The 25,657-nt window shown below is 34.5% G+C and overlaps 3 protein-coding genes across 7 annotated transcripts; 2 read left to right on the forward strand and 1 right to left on the reverse strand.

Moving 5' to 3' along the window:
• On the forward strand, positions 1-6,085 carry LOC123197611 (homeobox-leucine zipper protein REVOLUTA). Its single transcript, XM_044611940.1, has 18 exons — positions 1-834; positions 955-1,114; positions 1,461-1,543; positions 1,640-1,730; positions 1,868-1,963; positions 2,076-2,189; positions 2,287-2,370; positions 2,735-2,890; positions 2,968-3,042; positions 3,161-3,270; positions 3,410-3,593; positions 3,768-3,956; positions 4,073-4,153; positions 4,279-4,413; positions 4,707-5,041; positions 5,328-5,433; positions 5,585-5,734; positions 5,818-6,085. The coding sequence occupies exons 1-18, from the start codon at positions 599-601 to the stop codon at positions 5,965-5,967; spliced, it is 2,535 nt and encodes an 844-aa protein (XP_044467875.1). The 5' UTR covers positions 1-598; the 3' UTR covers positions 5,968-6,085.
• A 1,009-nt stretch (positions 6,086-7,094) lies between these two features.
• Positions 7,095-13,226, reverse strand: LOC123201797 (CASP-like protein 5A2). Of its 2 annotated transcripts, none has more exons than XM_044617361.1 (4): positions 13,071-13,226; positions 12,537-12,841; positions 8,347-8,479; positions 7,095-7,496 (listed from the first exon to the last, which is right to left on the reverse strand). In XM_044617361.1, exons 2-4 carry the CDS (start codon positions 12,743-12,745, stop codon positions 7,305-7,307), a joined length of 534 nt encoding a protein of 177 aa, XP_044473296.1. In that variant the 5' UTR covers positions 12,746-12,841; positions 13,071-13,226; the 3' UTR covers positions 7,095-7,304. The 2 variants fall into 2 exon arrangements, with proteins under 2 accessions (XP_044473296.1, XP_044473288.1); XM_044617353.1 differs by having other exon boundaries at positions 12,968-13,186.
• Positions 13,227-16,150: 2,924 nt separating this feature from the next.
• On the forward strand, positions 16,151-24,883 carry LOC123201770 (serine/threonine-protein phosphatase 6 regulatory subunit 3-like). 4 transcript variants are annotated; one of them, XM_044617327.1, is made up of 20 exons: positions 16,151-16,612; positions 17,203-17,306; positions 17,441-17,527; positions 17,641-17,716; positions 17,818-17,892; positions 18,025-18,078; positions 18,767-18,826; positions 19,007-19,123; positions 19,409-19,503; positions 19,625-19,833; positions 20,228-20,325; positions 20,564-20,667; positions 20,812-20,977; positions 21,268-21,390; positions 21,878-21,960; positions 22,181-22,237; positions 22,342-22,483; positions 22,568-22,597; positions 22,760-22,830; positions 23,776-24,883. In XM_044617327.1, the coding sequence occupies exons 1-20, from the start codon at positions 16,574-16,576 to the stop codon at positions 24,605-24,607; spliced, it is 2,622 nt and encodes an 873-aa protein (XP_044473262.1). In that variant the 5' UTR covers positions 16,151-16,573; the 3' UTR covers positions 24,608-24,883. The 4 variants fall into 4 exon arrangements, with proteins under 4 accessions (XP_044473262.1, XP_044473269.1, XP_044473274.1 ...); XM_044617334.1 differs by lacking the exon at positions 22,181-22,237 and having other exon boundaries at positions 16,156-16,612; XM_044617339.1 differs by lacking the exons at positions 16,151-16,612; positions 17,203-17,306; positions 17,441-17,527; positions 17,641-17,716 and adding an exon at positions 18,261-18,348.
• Positions 24,884-25,657: the final 774 nt, after the last annotated feature.

The raw sequence follows: 25,657 nt of genomic DNA on the forward strand, positions 1-25,657 counted from the left end.
TTGAACACAAGTCTCTCTCTCTTCTGTTCTTCACTGTTTGAAAATCAGCCTTCAAACCTCACTCTTCTTCTTCATCTTCAAAGTCATGCCTAGGGTTTCTTCATTGTCGTCTTCTCTCTAATGCCACATCTCGGTGGCTCTCTTTTTTGAGAGAGAGCATGTTGTTTTGTCCGCTGCTTTAATTTTGGCTTTTGTTTAGCGTTTCTTCAAGCTCATTTGAGAAGAACCAGAACAAGTTTTCGTGTGATATCGAGCTGTGAGTGTGAGTATTTTGTGTATGTTAGTTGTTGTTGAGCTGAAAAGCCAGGATTTTTGAAGTAAAGTTTGGATTTTTTTTTTTTGGGGTGGTTTTGTTTTTATTGGAGAATAAATTTGGGAGGGCAGGAAAAAGAGAGTTGTTAACAGCTTTTTGATCAACCAATTTACTGAAAGGTTTTAGGAAAAAACCATCCATTTGGCTGTTTTTCACCTTAAACACATAAGCTATTATCACTCTCTCTGTCTCTTTTACAAACACACCACAATCGACGGACTTCACTAAGAAACAAGAATCTTTAACTGTTAAAAACCCAAAACAACCTACTTGGATTTGCAAGAAATGGCTATGGTTATGGCGCAGCAACAAAGAGAGAGTAGTAGTGGGAGTATCAATAAACACCAACTTGATGGTGGAAAGTATGTTCGGTATACGGCCGAGCAAGTGGAGGCTCTTGAGAGAGTTTATACCGAGTGCCCCAAACCCAGTTCTTTGCGTAGGCAGCAGTTGATCCGTGAGTGTCCCATTCTCTCCAACATTGAGCCCAAACAGATCAAAGTTTGGTTTCAAAATCGAAGGTAAAGAAAAGATTACTTGGATAATTCATATTCTTGGAGCTTTCATTATTGTTAATTTTGTGCATTTGATTTGTTTGTGAGTTTAAATGTTAGTTTTAAGAGTGGTGTTTGGTTGTGTAGGTGTCGAGAGAAGCAAAGAAAAGAGGCTTCAAGACTCTCTACTGTGAACAGGAAATTGACGGCTATGAATAAGCTATTGATGGAGGAGAATGATCGGTTGCAGAAACAGGTGTCGCAGCTGGTGTGTGAAAATGGGTATATGCGCCAACAATTGCAAGCGGTAAATATAAGTGGTGCATTTATTCAATTCAGATTTGTCATGGTCTTTCTAATTTAGAAAAAAGTTCATAGATTTATCGGTTAGTTGGTTTATTATGTGGTGGTTGTGGTATAATTAGCTGCATTTTACAACATTATAGATCAGTCTAGAAGGTTAAGAAATGGGTCAAATCTTTCACTTGCTTGTTTTGGACATTGCTACTTTTAACACTTCAAGTTACAGTTTGCGGTTTCTACTTATAAAACTTGTTTTAATTAATTTCCTGATTAAAAGAATTAAATGGCTTTCCCTTGTTCTTTTGTCAGTTTTTGACATGACTTCTGATTCTCAATGTATGTTTCTTTAGGCAACAGCGGCAACTGATGGGAGCTGTGACTCTGCTGTGACCACTCCTCAGCATTCCCTGAGAGATGCCAATAACCCTGCTGGGTAATCTTCATTACGAATGTTGTCAAGTCTCTCTCTTTCTATTTTTTTTCACACTGACCTTTAACTCACAGTATGGTATCTTAATGCTTTTTGCAGACTCCTCTCCATTGCGGAGGAGACCTTGGCAGAGTTCCTTTCAAAGGCTACAGGAACTGCTGTCGATTGGGTCCAGATGCCTGGGATGAAGGTATTTTTTCTTTTTGATGTATAAGATTGTTGTTTCTTTTCTGTTTTACTTCTGGGTTTTGTACGGGCATAATACAGCACCTGATTTCTTCCTAAGTCAGAATAATATCTGAGCTGATTATATAATTTATTTTTCAGCCTGGTCCGGATTCGGTTGGGATCTTTGCCATTTCGCAAAGTTGCAGTGGAGTGGCAGCTCGAGCCTGTGGTCTTGTCAGTTTAGAACCTACAAAGGTAGAAACAGTCTCAATTGTATGATAAGATGTTTGCTGTCATTTCCTTCCACACTGTTAGTTTTCTCATCTGCTAGGAATGTGATTCATATAATTAAAAATTATTTTGACAGATTGCAGAGATCCTTAAAGATCGTCCATCTTGGTTCCGGGATTGTCGGAGCCTAGAAGTTTTCACAATGTTTCCAGCTGGGAATGCTGGAACAATTGAACTTGTGTACACACAGGTGAACAATAATTGTTAAAGTTTTCATTTCTTCTGCTGTCAGTTTCTAGCTGCTATTGGCATTTTGAAACGAATAACTAAACTCAAGGTTTTTTCAGGCATATGCCCCAACCACTCTGGCACCTGCACGGGATTTCTGGACTCTAAGATACACAACGAGTTTAGACAATGGAAGTCTTGTGGTATACTTCTTTCTGCAATCAAAGCCTTTACTAGGGTCTGTGCATTATCAGATTATTATACATTGTTGATCAGCAATATTAATGAACATGTAAGAGATTTAAAAGTTAATTCCTGATTTGACCACTTGCTGTTGCAAACTATGCACATGGTTTGTCTGAGCTATCTTTCAGTGTGTTTTCTAGGAAGTCAATTACTGTTGCTCCTCTTAGCTCTTCTGATGTCTTGCCAATTTCAGACTGCCTGATTTGCGGTCCAAACTTAGTTGTTCATTTTTGCCTGGGAGTTTGTTTGCAATTATCATTCTAAGTTGTAAAGGCCTGGTGAGAAGTATTAATTATATCTTTCTTCTCTCAATATTATAAGGTCTGTGAGAGGTCTCTTTCTGGTTCTGGTGCTGGACGAAATCCAGCAGCTGTTGCTCAATTTGTGAGAGCAGAAATGCTTCCTAGTGGTTATCTGATTCGTCCTTGTGACGGTGGAGGGTCAATCATCCATATTGTTGACCACCTGAATCTTGAGGTTTGTCTTTGGCAATTTTCTTTTACAAGATGTTATGTACCTGGAAAATGTTCTTATATTTTTACATCTCATATCAGGCATGGAGCGTGCCAGAGGTGTTGCGACCACTTTATGAATCGTCAAAAGTAGTGGCCCAGAGAATGACCATTGCAGTGAGTATTTTGTCTGGTTAATATGAGAAATTATGGCTGGCATCTGAAATAAGCCACTGCTCTACTTATTAGAAAACAGAAAAGATTCTATGACACTGACTAATTGGTTTCTCTGTAGGCTCTGCGCTATATTAGGCAAGTAGCTCAAGAGACTAGTGGTGAGGTAGTTTATGGGTTGGGCAGGCAGCAGCCTGCTGTTCTCAGAACTTTCAGCCAAAGATTAAGCAGGTAGCCATATAATTGCCGTGGTTTGTTATGGTTGTATTTGTACAAGCACATTCATATGTGTACTGATCATCCTCTACTACTTGTGAAATCAAACTTTCAGGATTTTTACTGTAATTTTTGTGCGTTGTCTTCTTTGTAGAGGTTTTAATGATGCTATCAATGGATTTAATGATGATGGCTGGTCCTTGATGAATTGTGATGGTGCTGAAGATGTGATAATTGCGGTAAATTCAACCAAGGGTCTGAGTGCCACTTCTAACAATGCTAATTCCCTTTCATTCCTTGGTGGTATTCTCTGTGCAAAGGCTTCCATGTTACTTCAAGTAAGTTGCGTAACTTCTTTCACAAATCCAGCATGATTGAGTTTTTTGGATGGCAATTGCTTTTCTTTTTGGGCTGTAAGAGGCATACTATTGTTTGTCCAAGATTATGTAAACTTCGCAAAATGTCACATCCTGCAAAACTGAAGTGATTATATATTTCCTTTCTCCTTGCAGAATGTTCCTCCTGCAGTGCTGGTGCGTTTCTTACGGGAGCATCGTTCGGAATGGGCTGATTTCAATGTTGATGCCTATTCTGCCGCATCTTTAAAAGCTGGTTCCTTTGCATATCCAGGAATGAGGCCTACAAGATTTACTGGAAGCCAAATCATCATGCCACTTGGGCACACGATTGAACATGAAGAGGTACATATAGTCTTCATCCTATTGGAATTCCTATAATGTGGGGAATTTGACATGTAGTCTGCAGATTACATCAAGTGTTATTTCATGCTCATTAATCCTATGTATGAATTTCCTAGTTACTTGAAGTGATTCGGCTTGAAGGGCATTCTTTTGCACAGGACGATGCTTTTGTGTCAAGGGATATTCATCTACTGCAGGTCACTTTTTTTTTTAAATTCTTTTTATATGATTTATGTCATTTTTTATTTCTATTATATCTTATTTCTAAGATTTGATAAGTTATTGTGCTACATTTTGATGTAGTTATTTGCTGTCTGTGCAGATATGTAGTGGAGTAGATGAAAATGCTGTGGGAGCATGTTCTGAACTGGTCTTTGCTCCAATCGATGAGCTGTTTCCAGATGATGGTCCATTGCTACCCTCTGGTTTCCGCATTATCCCATTGGATACAAAAACGGTTGGTTCAACTGCACTTCATCTGAATACTCTATTATCTTTTTGCGTTATTGATGATTATATAAGCTTGGCATGTTTCTCAAACATGTGGAAGTGCTGGTTCTAATTCATTTTTATTATTGGTTTCTTTGACAAATATGTGAGCCTGCTAATGCATTTGCATAAAAAATAAGAGTTGGTACATAAAGATTTTCACATTAGAATGGAGAAGTCAGCCAACCTGATTTGTTATTTTTAGATTTTAACTTTTACTGAGTTTCATAATTTGTTTGTTTGTTTCCTCAACATGTACAGACTGATGCCCAAGATACATTGACTACACATCGGACCCTAGATCTTACATCAAGTTTGGAAGTTGGTCCAGCGACAAACCATGCTGCTGGAGATTCTTCATCATGTCAGAACACACGATCGGTATTGACTATTGCATTCCAGTTCCCTTTTGAGAGCAATTTACAGGATAATGTTGCCACTATGGCACGTCAGTATGTCCGTAGTGTGATTTCATCCGTCCAGAGGGTTGCCATGGCTATAACTCCATCAGGTTTGAGCCCAACTGTGGGACCCAAGCTCTCACCAGGCTCTCCAGAAGCACTTACATTAGCTCACTGGATTTGCCAAAGCTATAGGCAAGTTCTGCTTCAACTTTTTCCTTATACAAACATTCAATAAATTGGGTACATGTGATTGATGGTGGACAACCTCAAGTTTAGATTACTTCCTGTTGGAAAGAGCAAAGGAGACAAAGATGAGAAGTGATAATTATCTTTATTCAGAACACATTCAAATTAATTAGCTTTGTCTGGCCTTATCAATAAGCTTATTAAGTGAAACATGTTCTTATAATATTGACAACCAGCTCATTTATCTTGTTTTTGCTAGTTGCTCATATTTTCATTCCAATTTCTTCTGCAGCTTCCACTTAGGGACAGAGTTGTTCAGATCTGATTCTGTTGTTGGTGACTCCTTGTTGAAGCATCTTTGGCATCATCAGGATGCCATATTGTGCTGTTCATTGAAGGTCTATTTTGAAATCTGTCAAAATTTACATCCTGTCCATTTGAGATATAGAATATTTTAAGTTCCGCAATATTCAAGAAACCAATCAAATTGTTTAGTCTGGAATAAACTTCAGTGACTTTTTTGCTTATGTATCTTTGTTGATATTGCAGTCGCCTCCGGTTTTCATCTTCGCAAACCAAGCAGGCCTTGACATGCTGGAGACAACTTTAGTGGCTCTACAAGATATCTCACTGGATAAAATTTTTGATGAGTCTGGGCGAAAGTCATTATGTGCCGAATTTGCCAAGTTAATGCAGCAGGTAAGTTAGTTTCTTGGACCATTGATTGAATTGGAGTTGAGAAATGCCAATTTTAAGTGACTGAAGTTATATATTTCCATCAGGGTTTCACTTATTTGCCGGCTGGCATCTGCATGTCAACGATGGGGCGCCATGTTTCTTATGAACAAGCGGTTGCATGGAAAGTCCTTGCTGCAGAAGAGAATACTGTCCATTGTCTTGCCTTTTCCTTTGTAAACTGGTCTTTTGTTTGAACAGTAAATTTATTTATCCAACATATTTCCTTCCAGTTATATATGAAAAAAGAGAAGGGAATATCAAACAAAGGTTGAAAAAAAAAAAAAAGAGAGAAAGTTTTGTACTATTTAAATCCCACCCTCAGGTTTGCATTTATATTAATTTAATTGAATTTTTAGTGCACCAAAAATTTCCCTGCTGTCGCTTTTTCATCATGGAACCTGAAACTAAAACTGTTACCGAAGGAGAAAGAATTGATTCTTTCACACTTCCAGACAAAGTGAATCACGGGCATTCAATTGAAAACCTTTAAGTTTATGGCAGATATATCACGCTAAAATGTCTAGTATTTAATATGGCATTTAAATCTCAACAGTTTAATTGTGTTTGTGCATGGATTTTTTCAATGCACGAACATGTGAAATTAATGAGGTTTAGAAGAATGCATTGGTGCTTTGTTAAATGTATTCAGAAACTTGACAGTATTTCATCAATCCTTTCAGGGTTTCTTTCAAAGCTTCTCTGCAATATCTTATCCGAGCATTTATTAATGTCTTGATATATTTGTTGTTGAAAATCCAAGCATTAATCGATAATGTATTTACTAGAAAGTTGGAAGTTTTTGGGTCCATTTAAGGAGTGGACCTGGGGGGAGGGGGGGTGTATTTAATGAAGTTGCTGTATGACTGTTCCCCTTGAAGGTAAGATTTGAAAGGAATGCAGTAAAATATTAATAGCTTTTTGGTGGGTATGATTATGGGCAATGGAGAAGTTTAGAAGGTGTGGGAAGAGCCATCATTTGTTGTCGATAGGCCATTTTTTCATTATGAATATGTTTTTACTTTGCCTTGTCAATGGAAAACGAATATGTCTAAAGCTGATTGATTGGACTGGAATTGCCTTTTTTTGGAACTATTCCAGCGCACATACCAAGACCCACCTTGTACAATATTTTAACTCCAAATGTTCAAATCTAGATATATATGTTTTGAAAAAAAAAATCCAATTTTCATTAACATAAGTAAAGTAATTAATTTTTTTATTCATTAAAGAATACTAGTCTTACTATGGAGACTGGATCACAAATCTTTTTATTTAAGTGTCAATAGTCCAAAAAAAAAAAATTCCATCAATTGGATCTCCCTTGCCAAATGGATAGTTACCCATCCATAACCAAATATGTATGTTGCAGCCTGATTTCATAAACTATACACAAGACAACACAACCAAGTTTTATAATACAAAAAGCAAGGGAAAGATCACAGATACACACATCAATATAAAAGTTTTAGCTATTTGTCCAAAAGGGCCACCCTCTTCTTTCTCTCTCTGGATTTTTTTACACGGTATCTTCTCACTGGGATGCCAATGACCAAAAATTTAAGAGAAAAGATGGTAATGCAGCAAACCAGCTTATAAAGGCCATGGCAGTAGCAGTTTCAAACTGCACACAGTGATTCTGGGCACAGCCTTGAAGATCATTGTCAATAAGAACTGTTATACCAGCAGATGCACATGCTGCAGCAAATGTAAGTGTAGACGTTATCTGCAAGAAAATGGAAACAACCTGATTTAGAAATTAAGTAGAATTTCGAATTTGATGAATAAATTCATAAATAATCATAATTTTAGAATGTGAAAAAAGCAAGTACATATAGCTAAATACCACATACAAGGAGGGCAGGACAAATATATTCAGGTAGAAGTACATGCTGATACTCATCCCAATATTCATATTCATATACACAGTTGTCAGATTTTTTAATAAAAATTGTTTAAGCTCTAACTTCACAAAATAGCTCAGAATGAACATGACGAATAGTTTCCACAAATGAACATCAAAGCTTCTAACCCAGCATAAACAGTTAACAATGATTCCAAGATCATGCTAAGTCTACATCTATACATATGCATTTGCCAGTAAAGATCAACAGGAAATTTTCTAATAAGTTGAAACTCAATTTGGACTTGGCTCCATCCTGAATCTGAGCTATCAGTGAATAGCTTAATTTTTCCAGTAGTTCTAAGACAATCTGATGCTGAATGTGATTGGGTAGCAGATGGTTAGTCAGTGTATTATTCATATCATACTGAGCTTGTAAGTAAGAGCGGCTGATCCCTCCCTTACAACCAAGGTTTTAAATTAAAAGTAATTAGATGAGATGATTGATAATTTGTATCTTCATTTGAAAAAGAAATTTTCAACTAATTCTCCCAAAAGCATCATAATCAAAACCTTCTAAACGTCCCCTCTTTCTAGTTGTCACATCCTATAAAACTTCACAAGTACAAAAGTTTCCCCGGAATTAACCAAACAAATAAGACATCAGATCAGGGTTGGTTTTGATATGTGCTGCAACAACTTAGTAAGGTTGATGTTGAGTGCACTTTCTTACCCCATCACCAACAGCAAACAAACTGACAATTCGATTATTCTGCAAGGATCGCATCACCAAAAGGGCATAAATGTCTACAATGGCCAGTGACAGACTCCACAAACTCTGCAACCCAGCAGCAGCAACAAGGAAGCTGATGTAGCAAATATCAAAAAAGATTTTATTTAATGCCAGGCAGAAACTTTTTTGATAGTACTATATACAGAACCACAAACTGAAAATTGGTCACTTCAATTTGCCAATCACATATGTATTCAGAAATCAGCTGCTTGATTATGAGCACAAGATGTTGAATATTAAATAGTTTTTCTTCATACCTATTTTCACAATACACAAGTTAAATTAGGGCAGGTTAAAAGGGCATGAGAAAGCTTTTTGGTGCCCCAGTATATTCATATCATATAATCCAGAAATCGTAGGAGACGCAGAAAAAGCCAATTCTTTATACCACCCATTTCCGATTCCAGTCCAAACTTTTGTATTTAACTTAGCATATGAATTACTAGTTCTACAAAATTGAAGAAATAAACAAACAGTTTAAAAGCATAGCTGAAGTATAGGAAAGTTGAGTGATTTTCATAATCACAGAATACAACCATGTCTTATCCCCCTTTTCCGGACAGGATTATAATCAAATCCAAATTTACCTAGTCCTGTTCTCATCTTAACAATTCACAAGATAGAGAACTGACATCTGATATGGGCAGATAGTTGCAGCAGAAAATAAATTGAAAGGATGAATATGAAAACAAGGATGAATCAAACTGAAATTAATAATAATGAAATATTGAATAATAAATTACAAGAATTAGAATTGATTGAAAGTATGAACACTTATTGCTTGCTATCCAAATTCTTCAAAGGTAAGCTCTAAGAAAGTTATATTTTTATGAGCTAACTTAATAGCTTGAGTTAAAAATGAGAGTGCTTTTAAATTTATACTACAAATTTTTGAACTGTGAAAACAATTTACAATTTTTGTTACAAGAAGTCATGATTGATTGTTAGCATTGTCTTGAAAGCATCTTTACTGTTAATTGATTCTTTGTTTGCCATTTTTTTAAGATGCTAAAAGCATTTTACTGTTGATCAATCAATTCCTTTTTTGGCTTTTGAAAAGCATGAGATTCTTGCAACTTTAAATCATTCACAGAAATCTTCTCTTCTTTCAGTAGAGGTGGAGATTGTTTTGAGAGCTACTTTTTCTCCTTTCTCTTAGATTCTTTTGAGAATGTTTTTGCTCTTTTTTCATTGTCTTCAAAGAGTTTTGATTTTGCTTTTGACCGAGTGGTAAAACATTCACAATATGACTTGACATTGGACCCTAATAAGATTCACTTCAAGTCATATATTGTTTGATCTTTGAGTCAGTCAATATCCAAATTATGATATCCATAGACAAAAGATGCCTTTCTAGAGAGTTTGTTAAGGCTTTGTTTTTCTATTTTTAAGCTTGCTTTTAGGCTTCTTCTTCACAAACAATTCCATACCAAGTTTCGTATTTTGTGCATTTTAGACATAAGATGCATATGATTGTGTTAGGACCCCAAGTGCAAGGTATGAGACTCGAATCCCACATTGGAAAGTATAGACAACTAGTATAGGGTTTATATAGCCTTGGGCTCTCCTATCTCAATAACTAGCTTTTGAAATATATTTCTACTAAAGTTCGTATCATTTGGTATCAAAGTCATCATCATGTCTCCTAATTGCAATAATGCGGCCCAAGTGGTGACGCTAGCATTGCAGTGTTTGTCCGGGTTAGCAATGAGCTAGCGCACAACCAACCCGCGTGGGCCTCAGGGCTGCAGGGCGTAGTAGTATAGTAGGATCCCAAATACAGGGTATGAAACTTGGATCCCACATTGGAAAGTATGGACAACTAGTATGGGGTTTATATGACATTGAACTTTTCTATCTCAATAGCTAGCTTTTGAGGTATGGTTCTCCTAAAGTTTGTATCGGACTGTGTTTGGGTCAGATGAATATGAAGATGAAAACAAATATGAATATCAAATTGAAATTAATAATATTGAAATATTGAATATTAAATTATAAGAATTTGAAAGAATTGAACAAAAAGAAAGAAAACAATTCATGACTTGGAGGGAATCTTGTCATGATCCAATGTTAGGCGTTATTTTAGAAGCATTATCATTGGGATCAAAAGCAAAATCAAAACTCTTTAAAAACGATGAAAAAAAGGCCAAAGCGTTGCTCAAAAGAATCCAAGAGAAGGAATAAAAACCAACTCTAAAAAGAATCTCCACCTCCACCACAGAAGAGAAGATTTATGTGAATGATTTAAAACTGCAAAAATTTCATGCTTTTCAAAAACTAAAAGAAAAATTGATTGATCAATAGTAAGATATGTTTGGCATCTTAAGAAAATGCCAAACAAAGAATCAATCAATAGTAAAGATGCTTTCAAGACAATGGCCATGACTCCCTCTAGTAGAAATTGTGAATTGTTTTCACAGTTCAAAAATTTATAGTATAAATCTCAAACCAATCTCAATTATTACTCAACATATTAAGCTAGTTCAAAAAATATAATACTCTCTAATAGTTTTCCTTTAAAGATAGCAAGCAATAAGCATTCAAACTTTTAATTTATTCATATTTTGTAATTTAATAATCAATAACAATATGTCAATATTATTAATTTTAATTTGATTCATCTATGTTTTGTATTCATCTTTTCAATTTATTTTCTACCACAATAATCTGCCCTTATATGGTATCAAAGATTGTTATATTAGAAGGTCAAGCCATATAAATATACATACATACATACATACATACAAATAATTTTATGTGTGTGTGTGCCTGTGTGTGTGAGAAGGTCAGTTCATATCACCACAATTTATTATTTCCCACATAAATATGCTAAAATTCAACAATATGGTACATGGCAAAAATTCCCCAGATAAAAATAAAAAAGCCAAGCACCATTTAGCCAAAGATCTTGCAATGCAAAGTTAGCCCTCTCACTAATCTGCCAATATGCAGAACTAAAAGTTGGCCACTCGCATCTGCCTGGTAGTAACTACGGACATTTGATTAGCAGGTCAACAATGAGAAAAATAGCACAACATGAATCCATAATCACTAATGGCTTTAGACAGCTCAACCTTACATATATTGAAAGCATGTTAGACATTACTATATGGGAATTGAGTTCATCACCTCAACACTTCATATCTAAACACCATCAAGAGTATTTCGGCAAAGCCAACCCAAGACATGCTGGAAACACAAACTCCAGAAATTACCCTGACTTCTAGATATTCATTCCCATTGGACTTGGCTATCAAACTTACAACTCTCAGTCTTTTTATTTAAAGGAAGCTAATTTTGCATCTAGAACAGAGTGGATCTGGTTATGTCATTTGGAATCAGTACTTAATTCCAATCCTTAAATTATACAAAATTAGTAATTTTAATGGAAGCAGATAATCATAGACATAACTTGATCGATCCTTATATAAGCACACTATTACATTAAAGCATGTAAACTAAAATAAAAAGAGCAATACTATATGTGCATACTTTTGATTACATAATTGGGTATCATCATATGAAAGAGTGTTATTTTATACTTAATTCAAAATCACCTAATCACATCAAAGACACATTATTTATATACCCAAATGTGTACTCAAAAGTGTGTACACATAGTTTTATTGATATAAAAATGATGGTAGAGAAATCTCGACTAACATGAAAGTTGCCTGACTAGTTCAAATTATTTGGCAAAAAAATCAATCAAATTGCCAAGAACAGAAAATGCAACGCATGCATCTTCCATAAGGCAGCACTTAATATCAGTAATCTAATTTCTGAACTATTCATTTTAGAAACTTTTACATTAAGATGTTTGCAAGCAGTAGATTTAACTCTAATTGACTATCTTTGCAGAAAGCAAACCCAACAATTAGGATGAATTCACAGGTATCATTCACATGATTTTAAGAAAAAAAACCGCGAGTCTCATTATCATAAAATCCAAATGCACCAAATTAATTCTATCTCAACTTCAAAACGCAGTCAGCCAATCCACCAGGTTTTACAAACAAAAAACAAATTATAAACTCGATAAAATGCAATCTATTGATACAAACATCAAACAAATTAACCAACAAACAAACTTAGTAAGTGAATTCGATAAAAACGAGATAGTATATTACCAAAAAGCAGTTACAGAAGGGAAGTCACTAGTGCTCGCCATGACACAAAGCGCTGCAACCGCAAAGATCAATTGACAGATTCGCAAAGTGAGGCCGCCAGGTGTTCCAGGCATGCACTGTATGTCCTTCATCCTCACTGTCGGAGCATTGCCGCCATCCGTGGTTGGAAGATCTTCCACAGGGTGAACCGAAGCATGGCTCACGTTCATCTCTTTAACACCACAAACTTCAATTCATAACAACCTCTCTTTGTCTCCCTCACGAATAATTTCCGAGTCAAATTCTCAAATATCAAAGCCCTTTAACTGCAATTCATTTAAAAAAAAAAAAAGAACAAATATCAGTCAATTAAACTGTATCCACCACAATCTTAACTGAAATAATTTCTAAACTACAATTACAACTAATCTCAAATTTCAAAATCAAATTACCGAAGCAAAGTTGAGAAATTTCAAAACATAAGAGAAGATCTAAAAAATAATGAAACAAATAACTGTTTAACTGTGATCGAGGTTTTGTGTTAATGGATTATACATGGAAGGTCAAAACATGAAGAGAGCCAAGGGAAAGCAAAAGCATAAAAAGAAGAAAGCAAGGAGTTGCTGAAGCTGAACGGTCGACTCGCGACACTATTGGCTGTTGAGATGTAGTAAAGTTTTTATAGGGCGTGTTTGGTATTTGCACTTAAATTAATTTATCTTATTCTTACGTTACTCTAATTAATTAACATTTAACAACTCGTTGTGTGCTGATATTCCACCAACAAAAGGTGACTCCTAATTTCACCTATTAAGAATATCACTTTAATGTCGGAATTTATCAAGTCTTGTCGAAATCTAGCTGTTCGTTCGATCGACTTTTGGTCTGTCTAGTTTCATCGACAAAAATTGCACAACAACAGACCCAAAAAGTTTTAACCAAACACCTAAAAACATTATAAATTCTACTTTCCATTTTAATGGCTTTTAAAAGTTAATTGGCAAAAATTTCAAATTTTACCAAATTTTGGACGGGGGAATAAATCTTTTGGCCTAATGAAAATAAGAATTAAAATAAACCAAAAAACAAAAAAATTACACATACTAATGTAATAATTCATCATGGAATTATATCGTATGCAAAATAATTTTATTATTTAATTTATTTTAAGATTTAAATGATATAATTAATGATTAAGATGCTGCCAATATCTTTGGATGATATAATTAATTAATTTAGGCATGGCATTAATCGCAAAACTGGGCGTCTTATTTTGTTCCCCAACATACATCAACATGCCAATCAGTGCCACCATCGTCATATCATTCACTGGATTTGGATATGCCTGACCCCAACCTTTGAATTCACTCTTTAACTTATATGCGTGTCCTCTTCTTTCTTTACCATATTTGCTGCCTGCCAATTCTCAATAATGTTGTCCGCGCGCGGACTATGATGTCTCGTTTCTTCTCATAATTCGTTTATCTTTAGATGCCATGCCATTCATTTATCTTTGGAACATGAGGCTACACTCGTTTTGCTTAATCAATTGTTTCTCCTCTTATTTCATTTCGACTGGTTTTCTTTTTTCTGGCAATTAAAAATTTATTAAAATATGAGACCTTAGACCTAACATGACTATTCAACTAACAAAGGAAGAGGAAAACTTAAGTTGAAATTGACATTATGATATGAAGTCAAATGAAGCAAAGTTATTATTGTCACTACAATCTTACGTATAGTAATATTATTTATGACAACATATTACTATTATGATCGATTGGGTAGTTGAATATAAACATTTTTAATGTAGAGCTTTTGCAAATTTCTATTATAAATTTAAAGTTTCAAAGTACACGTAAATTATTTTCTCTACTCACTATAAATACATAATTTTTCTTTTTGTTTAAATAGGTGAGGGTAATAAGCAGTTTTTCTTATTTCATTTCTTGTTACATTTCAACTCTTTTTCATATTTTCTTTTATTAAAAAACATAAATAAGTTTAAATTTAATAAATAAATTTAATTTTGATATAATATTGATTGAACTTGAATTGAATTCTAACTTAACTTTATGAAAACTTATCAAGTTTAACTTTAAACTTGAACTTAACTCTCTTAAATTAAATTAAATTCAAATAAGTTAAGTTCAAATTTGATTAAACTCAAATTCAACTCTAATTAAATTTAAAAAAAGGACGAAGAACAAAATAAAATAAGAATTTTGGATCGAGAATGGAATTAACGATAAAAGAATGAAAAGATTTAAGAATAAGAAGTAATAAAAAAAGTTATTATAATTGTGATTAAATTTAGAGTTGATTCAATTATTATTGTGATAGAGATGAGATTTGAGAGTGTCTAGTGTTGGAGGTGATGAATTGATTTTCAGTGATTATTTGATTTCATGGTAGTTTTGAATATGATAAATATTAGAATTTGTAAAAAATGTGAGTTAGTAATTATTTGTGGATGGCTATTTGTTAGGATTGGGGTTGGGGGGGTTATGGCTAGCAACTCTGGTTTCTCTAAGTGGAGTGGTGGAGGGGGAAGACGCAGGTTTGACAAGATCAGCATGATCTTGTGAAATGACGATTGCTTTGATACTTACTGTGGCTGATAGAAAAGAAATAGAGGTTTTCATTTAATGATAATGAGAGGAAAGGGCAATATGATTTAATATCAACAAACTAATAAATCAATGGTAAAAACGCTATTGTCTTTTTTAATAAAAATATTTTAAAAAATAATATTATATATATAAATAATATATATACTTTTATATACAAATAATGACGCACCTTTGAGTTTAGATAAAAAATTTTATTAAATCAAATTTCAATTATCAATAGCAGGATCAGTGAAAGAGTTAATGAGCTTTTTTACCACAGGTGGATGCTGCGTCCACATGATAATGGTCATGGTAATTGGTGAAATATACAGACCGACCCTAATATGACTAATTTATTTATTTATGTTAAAATCACATGACATTCACTAAGATTGAAATGTCAATGGTTGTATCACACGTGCCTGATAAGTTGACTACTGGTTACAATTTATTTGCCAAAAATTTTGACTAATATAAGAATGGGTAGCTACACGATAGTACAGTGATGGCCACAAATTCACAATCCACGACCTCTTTAAACAAAACCTAATTTTTTACATTACTTTCAAATGATGTCCAATTATAGTTAAAAATACAAAAAGTATCATCTTTAACAACAAAAGCTATTAAGGTAACTTTCTATGTTTAGCATTAAAAATTAATTTAATTAATATCATTATATTAAATTTCTTTTTAACATTATCTTATTTTTCTTCACTTTGTCGTCCTTACCGGCTTCATCATTTTTCTTTTCTTATTTCCTCTTCTCTTATTGCAAGTCTCCAATTTACTCATCTTCTTCTTCCCCGTCAACACAAACTCTCCCACAACCACCAAAACTAACATTTTATAAATACTTCATATATTCAACAAAGGCAATACCCAGTGCTTATGGTTCCAAACTTAGCTCTAGGTTGAGCATATCATAAAAAATTATATTTAAAAAGTATTTATATCAACAAACAAATCTAAATAAATTGAAAGAATAATAAGAAAGTCTAAATTAAAAAAAAAAAAAAAAAAGGTTGTTGTTGCTTTTACATCTGAAAAATTTATGTTAAATCTTATCTGTTTTGCATGTTAAATTTGTAAATGTGATGCATCAATCTACATACACATACATGCATGCATGGCCACATCCATTCACATATCAAATTGTTTTGGTATTGTGGAAACCGGAGTACCATATTTGTACTTTTCCGCCTCTCCATCAGCGACAGCGCAACAATTGACCTAAGCTCGCTCGCAGCTACTGCGAATTTTTTGGACTGTATCTCGATCTTCACGGCGCTCAACTTTTTCGAGCTCCATCATACTATTACTCATCCTTGAATCTAGCCCTCTCATTTCTTCATTTCAAAATACCTAGATTTGCTGCTACTATTTTTCCACCACACAGATCTGCTCACCTCCTTGAAATCTCTTCTCTACCTTTCTTTCTTCATTATGTTTTGGAAGCTCACAGCTCTCTCCGCCTCCTCTCCGGTAACTCGTTCTACGCCTAATTTAGTTTTCCATTTTTTTTCTTGTCGCTTAGCTGTTTCTTTGCTAATTTGCTCCTTGCTGTGTGCGGTTTTTGAAAATTTTGCCTCAATTAGATCGAAGTGTGGTTTAGTTTGGTATATGTACATGCAGTGGTTGTAGTGTAAGTTGTGTCATAATTGGCAATTAGTTTATGTTTGTTTTCTGCTGTTCGAAAATTAGTGCTTGTTTTTAGCATGTCGATAGTGTTTAGGGTAATTTTCTTTGGAGTGATCGAAGAGCAGGTGGTAGCTTATTGATGAAGGTGCTTGAGGATAGTTTGTGGAGGTTGCCATCATGATTTGCATTTTGAACTGACATTTTATGCTCCATTATTTGCTAAGACCTTGGAGGAAGAAAGTAGTGAAATACTTGGCTCTTATGCTTTTCATGGCTTATATGTAAAGATATAATTAAAGAATGTTGACTGATACTTTCACTGTTCTATAAGTATTTGACCATGTTGGTATGTGGGTAAAAGTTGTAGTTTATTGAATTACGTTAATGTTTGCTTCCTTTATGATTCATTTCTATTGACCTTTTCCCTGTCATAGGTGGAGTCAGTGTTAGACAAGGAAAATTTCACGTTGGAAGAGCTGCTGGATGAGGAAGAAATAATCCAAGAATGCAAAGCCTTAAACAGCCGTCTCATTAATTTGTAATTCTTCTCTCATTTACTCATTTAACTTGGTTTTCAAACAATTGTAACAGCTTCCTTGTAATTGTTAGAAATTAGAGAATACAATATCAAATTTTATGTTAACGATGAATGTGGTCTATTACTTTGTGCAGTTTACGAGACAGAGCACAAGTGGAGCAGTTATTGTGCTATATAGTTGAAGAAGCCCCCGAGGATTCTGAAAGCAAACGGGCATTCAAGTGTGTTACTCTTCATAGAAACTCAGTTCCTTTATGTTATTTCTTTTGTTGTAACTCTTTCAAGGGCAAGTTTTCTTCTTGTTTTTGATGTATGATATACCTCATTTGTTTAGGTTTCCTTTCATTGCATGTGAGATTTTCACCTGCGAAATTGATGTGATTCTCAAGACACTGGTGGAGGAAGATCAGGTACTGACGCTTAATTTTTTGTGGGACATGTATTCCCTAGGTTGTAGATGTGAAATCATTGCTTTACTGCTCTAGTTCGTCTGCTTTTCTTTGTATTGCAGCTAATGGACTTGCTTTTTTCATTCTTGGAACCAAACCGTCCTCATAGTGCTTTACTAGCTGGGTATTTCAGCAAGGTATGATGCCATGATTTAAATTTGTTATGTTTCATGGAGGTATTCATCTAACTTTGGCTTTATTTTATTTTTAATATATATATACACACACACACACACACTTGATAAATGCTATCTGATGTGACATTTTAGGTTGTTGTGTGCCTTATGTTGCGGAAGACAGTCTCACTTATGAACTACGTTCAAGTAAGTATTCTATCCACTCACCTTTTTGGTAAAGGTACTGTTACATGTTCTTTTTATTATATTACCTATTGCATGGTTTATTGTCATGATGTTTGTTGGAGATTTTGTTGCTGGTTTATTGCTATGATATCTGCTATTCTTTCACCTTTTTCCAAATTTAAGTTCCCATGAACAATCCACAGTCGTTCTCTGGTCACACTCTTCTGCCATGCTAAGGCTACTGTTCTTTCTACATCATCTTGATGTGGTGCTAACATGCTTTATAATCAGGTACATGGGTATACTTTGCTTGGCACTGATGGTCATGCCTTTGCTGTTTGTTTGCTTGTATAAATTATGTCTTTTTGAAGTTCCCCCCTAAGTAGAGAAGTTTAAAAACTGTAGACATGTGCCATCTTTAGGTTGGTTACTGAATTTAGATGCACAAGGGGTCAAAGCTCTAGAAGATTATGCTTCTTCCAGCAATTTAATACATGAACAAGCTTGACCTATATTTAAGTAAGGTCTATTCTCTGAGTTTAGTATTGAGGTTATGAGTGGCCATAAGAAGTTTCAAGTCCCATTTATATTTTGCATGCCAAAGTATTCTTTTCATATGTTCTCTGTTAAGTTTGGCTGATATTTTGTTCTCCTGAATGATGCATTCTATCAATTTTTTTAAATTGATGTCTGTTTGACTTTCTTGCAGGTCCATCCAGATGTTTTCCGCCATTTGGTTGATTTAATAGGCATCACCTCTATCATGGAGGTGGGCTGCTAAGACTTATTTTTGTTTTTGATGTTGGTTTATACACCACACCACACCACACCCCCCCCCCCCCACACACACACACACACACACACACATATATAACTGACACAAAACAATGAATTATTTCTTGTGTATATCTGCATTTAAATTCTAATCTGCAGTGATCTCTTTTTGCAGGTTTTGGTTCGGCTTGTGGGTGCTGATGATAATGTATATCCTAATTTTATGGATGTGATGCAATGGCTGGCTGACAGTAATTTGCTTGAAATGATTGTGGATAAATTAAGTCCATCTGTGAGTATAATTTCACTCTTTTCCTGTAATGATCTTATTCATGTTGCCACTTTTATGTGTGAAAAGCTATTTAATTACCTCTTTTGGATAGTCCATATGGAAGGGCTTCAAACCTTTCTTGTAGAATAAGGTCAGGAGAATGGCAAGAATATGGAGTTTACTGTAGATACTATGAATAAAAAATTAAAATGAACAGTATGGTTTTGAGATATTATTTGGAAAAAGTCACTGTTAACATTGCATTTATTTGTGGACTGACTAACAAATCCTTTTTGTGTGTGTCAGTGTCCTCCTGAAGTTCATGCTAATGCTGCGGAAACACTGTGTGTGATAACTCGAAATGCTTCATCAGCCTTGGCCACAAGACTTGCTAGCCCAAGGTATTTGGGCATTTAAATTTCACATTTAATATAGCAGTGTTTTCTGGTGTTTCATTCAGTTTACTCTCATCATCTGTTTTGTAATTATGTAAGTGATTTTTGTATCTTTGTTCTTATGCAGTTTTGTTGCGAGGATATTTGGTCATGCACTGGAAGATTCGCATTCAAAGTCTGGCCTTGTCCACTCCCTTTCTGTGTGTATCTCCTTGTTAGATCCAAAAAGATCATCAATTTCGTCTCCTCTAATGCATTCTTTTCGAAGCCAACATATGTATGAATCTCCAATCCCTGTAAATCCAGAGACCATTGGTGCAATGCTTCCAAAACTTCGTGAGTACTGCTCTTTATTTTTTTCTCCCTTGCTTATTGTCTTCAAATTTTGGGTATATTGGGGTTATTAAACAGCATGGCATCAAATTTGAATTCCATTTATTACCCTTAGCAAAGTTGACATGGGCATGAAGGTTTTCAAATGGGTAAATTGTGCGTGATTTTGTTATGAATTCTCCTTGCAAAAATTTGTTTTGGACTGTCATTTAATCTTACTATAAGATCATTGGACAAATTTGCAAGATTCTATTTTGTGTTTAAGATTAACCATCTGAATTTTGGATTGTTTTAGTAACAGCTGAAATGAAGCAGAATTTATGCTTTTTTTGTATTTCAAAAATGACTGTAATTCCTCTGATAGCCATGATAGTGACTATTGCACATTGGTTTGCAGATGACTTGCTTATGCTTCTTAAAGTTGCATCTGATGAGAAGATTTTGCCGACAACATATGGAGAATTGAGGCCGCCTCTAGGGAAGCATCGCCTAAAGGTTGGTTTTATACATAATGTAAAATACATGCAGAACCCCATATCTTTTCTTATGGAAATTGAGATAGACTATTATAGTTGGATGCTATAATTCCTAAGCACTCAGTCAATTTACAATATAGACTAACGAAAGTGCTTGTGAGGCAGAAGGTTCTTACCTCTAGTTGAATCCCGAAAGCAAATGTTTTGTCTGGTAATCCAATCATTTACTTTGTGAAGTGCTTTATCATTAATTTCAGATTGTGGAGTTCATTGCTGTGCTATTGAAAACTGGGAATGAAGCTGCAGAGAAGGAATTGGTCAGCTCTGGAACCATTCAAAGAGTTCTTGATCTTTTCTTTGAGTAAGTATTTACTTCATTTTGTGGTTTTGAAGGCTTAAATTGTGGTGGATGTTACCTTTAGATGAATCTTTACCTGGGAGAGATGTTGATTAGTTCTGTATGTTTGACTAGGCAAATATAATTATGTTATTTGTTATGTTGCAGGTATCCATACAATAATGCATTGCATCACCATGTGGAGAGTATAATATATTCTTGTCTGGAGAGCAAGAGTGACACCATGGTGGATCATCTTCTTCAAGAGTGTGACATGATTGGGAAGATTCTCCAAACTGATAAAGATCCTGTTCTTTCTGGCAAGGCCAGTAAGGTAGATAGATACACTAACTATAGGTTATCAATTATCAATGATGCACACAGCCATAGCATGCAAATATATGAATTAAACTTTTGTTTGTTTTTACTAAATGTTTGAGAAGAACAGAGGAGAAAAATCATCAAAAGTTAGCCTTTTTATCTCTTTCTTCTTGCGCAAGGGAAATTAAAAATTATTTCTTTTGGATTATCATTCTCAAGTAGCATATAATGGATAATTCTCTATATTTTCCTGTTGATTGAAAGAAAAAACTGATAATGTGGAATTGTTCTTGAATAATGCAGCCAACTTTACCTGCTTCTGGGAAACGGGCACCACGGGCAGGAAACCTTGGACACGTTACACGTATTTGTAATAAGCTTGTTCAATTAGCTAGCAGCAACAGCCACGTTCATACACATCTTCAGGTTGGTAATAGTCTGATTACACTATTGGGTGTTCTAAGGTTGTGAGTTTAAGAACAGGATCCAGTAAATTGTTTGGTAGTTGATTAAATTACAACTAGTTTCTGATTGGTCATGTATACTTATTAGAATAAATGCTAAGGCCATTGTTCTGATGATAACTGATGAGGCACATTTGCTGGATGATTATGCATAAGTGGATGATCCACTGCTTCTCAAGCTTGTGCTTTTATATAATTCATCTTGTTACAGTGATGGCATTTGTCAATCTAATATCAGCGTTGAGTGTTTTGTTGAAGAAAACAAAAGTAGGAGCATCATTATGTTTTCGTGTCTAACAAGAGGAAGGTTTCATGTTACACATTTATCCCATAAAGATGGATACTTTTTTAATTGTTTTATTTTCTTTGTCTTTGATAATATTATCAATTGTATTTTTTTGATTAATTTTGTCAAAATCTTTCCTAATGTTGCTTGATTTATTCTCTAGGAAAATAATGAGTGGAGCGGATGGCAAATTAATGTCCTGCAGGAGCGTAATGCTGTTGAAAATGTCTGCCAATGGGCTTGTGGGTATGCTCTTGCCTCATCTCTTCTATGCATTTGTATTAGTGGGAAATCTAATTTGATCAGTATGTGGGGAATTTTTTTATGCATGTTATGTACCTGAAGTACGGGCATGAGTAGCATATAAAATAAGTAAATTAGTATTTGGTGAAGTATAAGTGGACAATATCATCTAATTTGATTTGTGTTTTGAAATTCGGACGGGTGGTAATGGTGTCGTTACCAGTTCTGTTACTATTGACCTTTTTATCTACGTTCAAAGCACCGGAAGAGTCATTTCCTGGTTTGTTTTATTTGATATTATTGAAGATGATTCTATCCTTTTGTTTAATTCATAATGGTTGTAACAGTTTAATTGGGAAGCATATGTTTTCTTGATATGTGCAGGCGTCCAACAGCTTTGCAAGATAGGACAAAGGATAGTGATGATGATGACCTTCATGACAGGGATTATGATGTTGCCTCTCTTGCAAATAACTTAACTCAGGCTTTCAGATATAAAATATATGGGAATAAGGATGCTGAAGAGGTACATCATGGTTCACAATTATGCTCTTTCATTTCTTTTCTAGTTTTAGTTGCTGACTTGTAATTTTTGTCATCCATGTTGCAGGACCATGGAGCTCTTGATCGGGATGATGAGGTAATTGTTTTGATTTTTTTTTTTCTCACAGCAGTTGGTTCTAAGATTAGGATGGGTAAGCTTGAGGTAATAATACAAAATTGAAGATAAAGTTGTAACTGAAGTATTTTTTTGAACTGTCTACTGAATTGGATTTGATCTTAAATTGTTTTCCAATACCAGGATGTCTACTTTGATGATGACTCTGCTGAAGTTGTGATATCATCCCTGAGGCTTGGTGATGACCAAGGGAGGTAATTTTCCAAGCTTTTATTGATAGTATTAATTAGTGGTTGATTTGTGTACAAGTTTTCATCTCAAGATGAATAGTGGGTTTATATGATTGGCTGCACTATTTTTCGTGTGGATAATATTTTTTTATTTGCAACAATAATACTTTTTCTTGAGCTTTCGCTTTTGTGATTTGATGGTGGAAGTTTAAAATATTCTGATGTAGCCCTCCCACCCTTTCAATAATAAGAATGAAATACTCACTGTAATTCGACAATTAGCTTAACAGGTGTAATTTTGACCCAAATGTCTGTAGTTCCATTATTTGTGTAATTGAGTTAATCATATGCTTTGTTTCCTAGAGAGAACATGCAACAACTGGAAATCACTTGTCCTGTGGCACAAAAATCAAAATTAAAATACATATCCTTTTGTTTGTCAGGGTGTTTGGAAATTAATGCCCATTAGTCAAAACAAAAAATGAAGTGATACAGTTATAAAATTTCAGGGTGTTTGGAAAGTCCTTCATGATGCTTTCTAGTTTTTAAAGAATATAGATGGAATCCCATTCCTCCGAATGTTATAATTCTATTTCATTGTCCCTGCTTTGCCCTTACCCAATTTTCACATTGCTGCTGTCTTGTATTTTAAATGAAGTGATACAGTTATAAAATTTGCAGCAAGTTCTTGAGAATCTGAAGTAAAAGCAAAATCTAGTTGCTTGTTTACTTATTTTTCTTTCTTGAAATAAGAAACTGTCATGATTTTGTTGAGGGCCTTAAATTCTTTTCAACGAAATCCTATAAGAAAAATCAATGTTGCAGGCTGCTAGGAGTTAGTCATACATCTCATTTCTTTGGCTTATTCTACAAAAAGTTCAAATGGCTCTGCCAGATGTCAATGAATTGTTTGCTTCTCTTGATCATTTAACGATAATGTGAGGTATTAATTAACATTTGTTTGTGCAGTCTGTTTACAAATTCCAACTGGTTTGCCTTCCAAGATGACAGAATTGATAACACACCTGTAAGTACGTCACCTTCAGAGATGATGGACGAGATAAACTTGAATAGAACTGCTAATGGTGGTAACAGTAGTAGTGATGATGAAGTGGTGGTTGGAGAAGATGATGAGTTGACTGAAAGTAAAGATTTTGTCAATGGCACATCTACTTCCAGTACAAACTATATGAATCCATTTTCTGGGAGTGATTGGACAAATACTGGAAATTTGGATCCACTAAATGAGAAGGCAAATGCTTCAAATGATTTGGGATTCTTCAGGTTTGACACACCAGATAATCAAGACTTCTTTGCAGATAGGCCTTTACCAGATTGGGAGGGATGGAGAGAATCATCAAATGGGCAAGTTGGTGGGTCAAGTCTGAATCCTTTTATTGATAATGTCAATCCTGATGTTAACATTGCGAGTCATACCAGGGTTGCAGCTTCGGACTCTACTTCACCGTCAAGTGCGGATTCCATTGTCCCAAATGGTTCTGTTACATCCATGGAATCTAGTGATGGATCCACAAGCAGTGATGGGAGTCAGAGATCTGCAGCAGTGCCCTCATTGTTCGAAGAGGATGTTGAATTTGTGGGTGTGGAATTAGAAGGTACTGAGAAGGCAATGGAACAGGCTCTTAAGGAGGGAATAGTTGGAGAAGCAGGGCCCTTAAAGAGGAACATACTCCCAAAGGTGCCAGAAAAGGAAAATTCTGAGGAAGGGGGAGCTGGTATGAAAGAGTTCAACGATGCAAACTACTGGAGGGTTGATAAAGAGGTAGCTGTTCTGGAGTGATAGTGGGTGGGTTCTTGTTTGGTTGACTGTTCCTGAAAGTTGGATCCTACGGTCAACCTCATTTTTGGCTGGTAAGGGCTGATGCAACAAAAGCGTGTACAGTGTAATTTTGTTTCCAGATGGGGATTGAACCGTAGGGTGTGTTATGGTTATTAATGTCTATTAGTTTTTCTCAACTGTAATTGTTTATTATTTTTAAGTTTTGTTTCTTCTACTGATTTGTGGGATTTCCCCATAATCCATCATATTTATATTTCTCATTTCTTGCTGGGACCAGTTTTGCTCTTGATGTTGGATTTTTACTTTATCCGAATTTTGACTAGAATTGCATTTCCATGGTCATCAATGTTTGCATCTCGTTTTACGTTTGTGAAAATTTTTAATTAATTAATTATTATAAAAAAAAAGTTTGTGCCTCGTATTTGATAATTCGTTTTATGTTTTATCATAAGGAGATGGATGTTTCAGTTACTTCGTACGCAAGTAAAACCATTTGCAAATAAACTAATAACGGTATAAAATATATATATATATATATATTTATGTCACTCATTTTAATACTTAAATAATTATACTATAATAATAATATATTTTTCCAAAATACTCTTCTTGAAATAAACCACGCAGAGATTCTTTTTTTTTTTCTGTAACTTTTTCTCTCTTTTTTTTTAGCTTTCAAGTTAGGAAAGAATCCCAACAGCATGAAAAAAGTAAATTATTAATGGAAGAAGACACATGATTGAACAATAAAACTCGTGAGAAAACTATTATAAAACATTCAACTTGAACACAAGGGTTGGCGAGACGAAAATTTAATTTTATTGTGGTTTTATGTTGTTAGATTGTTTAATGTCATTATTTCATATTGTTTCTATTATTTAAAGTTGTTATAATATTGTTTAATATTATAGTGATGGGTATAAAATACCAAAATACAGACAAAAAAAAAATTTAGACGAAAAATAGGTTAGTGTTAATGCCAAAGATTGGCGTTAATATCAACTCTTGGGCCCATTGTATTTATTTATTTTATTTATTTTTTTTATTATA

This window comes from Mangifera indica, chromosome 2, assembly GCF_011075055.1.
Source record: "Mangifera indica cultivar Alphonso chromosome 2, CATAS_Mindica_2.1, whole genome shotgun sequence".
Taxonomy (NCBI): domain Eukaryota; kingdom Viridiplantae; phylum Streptophyta; class Magnoliopsida; order Sapindales; family Anacardiaceae; genus Mangifera; species Mangifera indica.

What these genes read in the sequence shown, in the direction of transcription:
- LOC123197611 (XM_044611940.1), top strand. Translation starts at nt 599, where the DNA reads ATGGCTATGGTTATGGCGCAGCAACAAAGAGAGAGTAGTAGTGGGAGT. An exon ending in GTTTGGTTTCAAAATCGAAG is followed by an intron (nt 835 to 954) that starts GTAAAGAAAAGA and finishes TTGGTTGTGTAG; the next exon opens with GTGTCGAGAGAAGCAAAGAA. An exon ending in AGGCTTCCATGTTACTTCAA is followed by an intron (nt 3,594 to 3,767) that starts GTAAGTTGCGTA and finishes TTCTCCTTGCAG; the next exon opens with AATGTTCCTCCTGCAGTGCT.
- LOC123201797 (XM_044617361.1), bottom strand. Translation starts at nt 12,745, where the DNA reads ATGAACGTGAGCCATGCTTCGGTTCACCCTGTGGAAGATCTTCCAACC. An exon ending in CCTTCTGTAACTGCTTTTTG is followed by an intron (nt 8,480 to 12,536) that starts GTAATATACTAT and finishes TTGCTACATCAG; the next exon opens with CTTCCTTGTTGCTGCTGCTG. An exon ending in TGTTTGCTGTTGGTGATGGG is followed by an intron (nt 7,497 to 8,346) that starts GTAAGAAAGTGC and finishes ATTTTCTTGCAG; the next exon opens with ATAACGTCTACACTTACATT.
- LOC123201770 (XM_044617327.1), top strand. Translation starts at nt 16,574, where the DNA reads ATGTTTTGGAAGCTCACAGCTCTCTCCGCCTCCTCTCCG. An exon ending in GAAAGCAAACGGGCATTCAA is followed by an intron (nt 17,528 to 17,640) that starts GTGTGTTACTCT and finishes TCATTTGTTTAG; the next exon opens with GTTTCCTTTCATTGCATGTG. An exon ending in TTTCTGGCAAGGCCAGTAAG is followed by an intron (nt 20,978 to 21,267) that starts GTAGATAGATAC and finishes TGAATAATGCAG; the next exon opens with CCAACTTTACCTGCTTCTGG.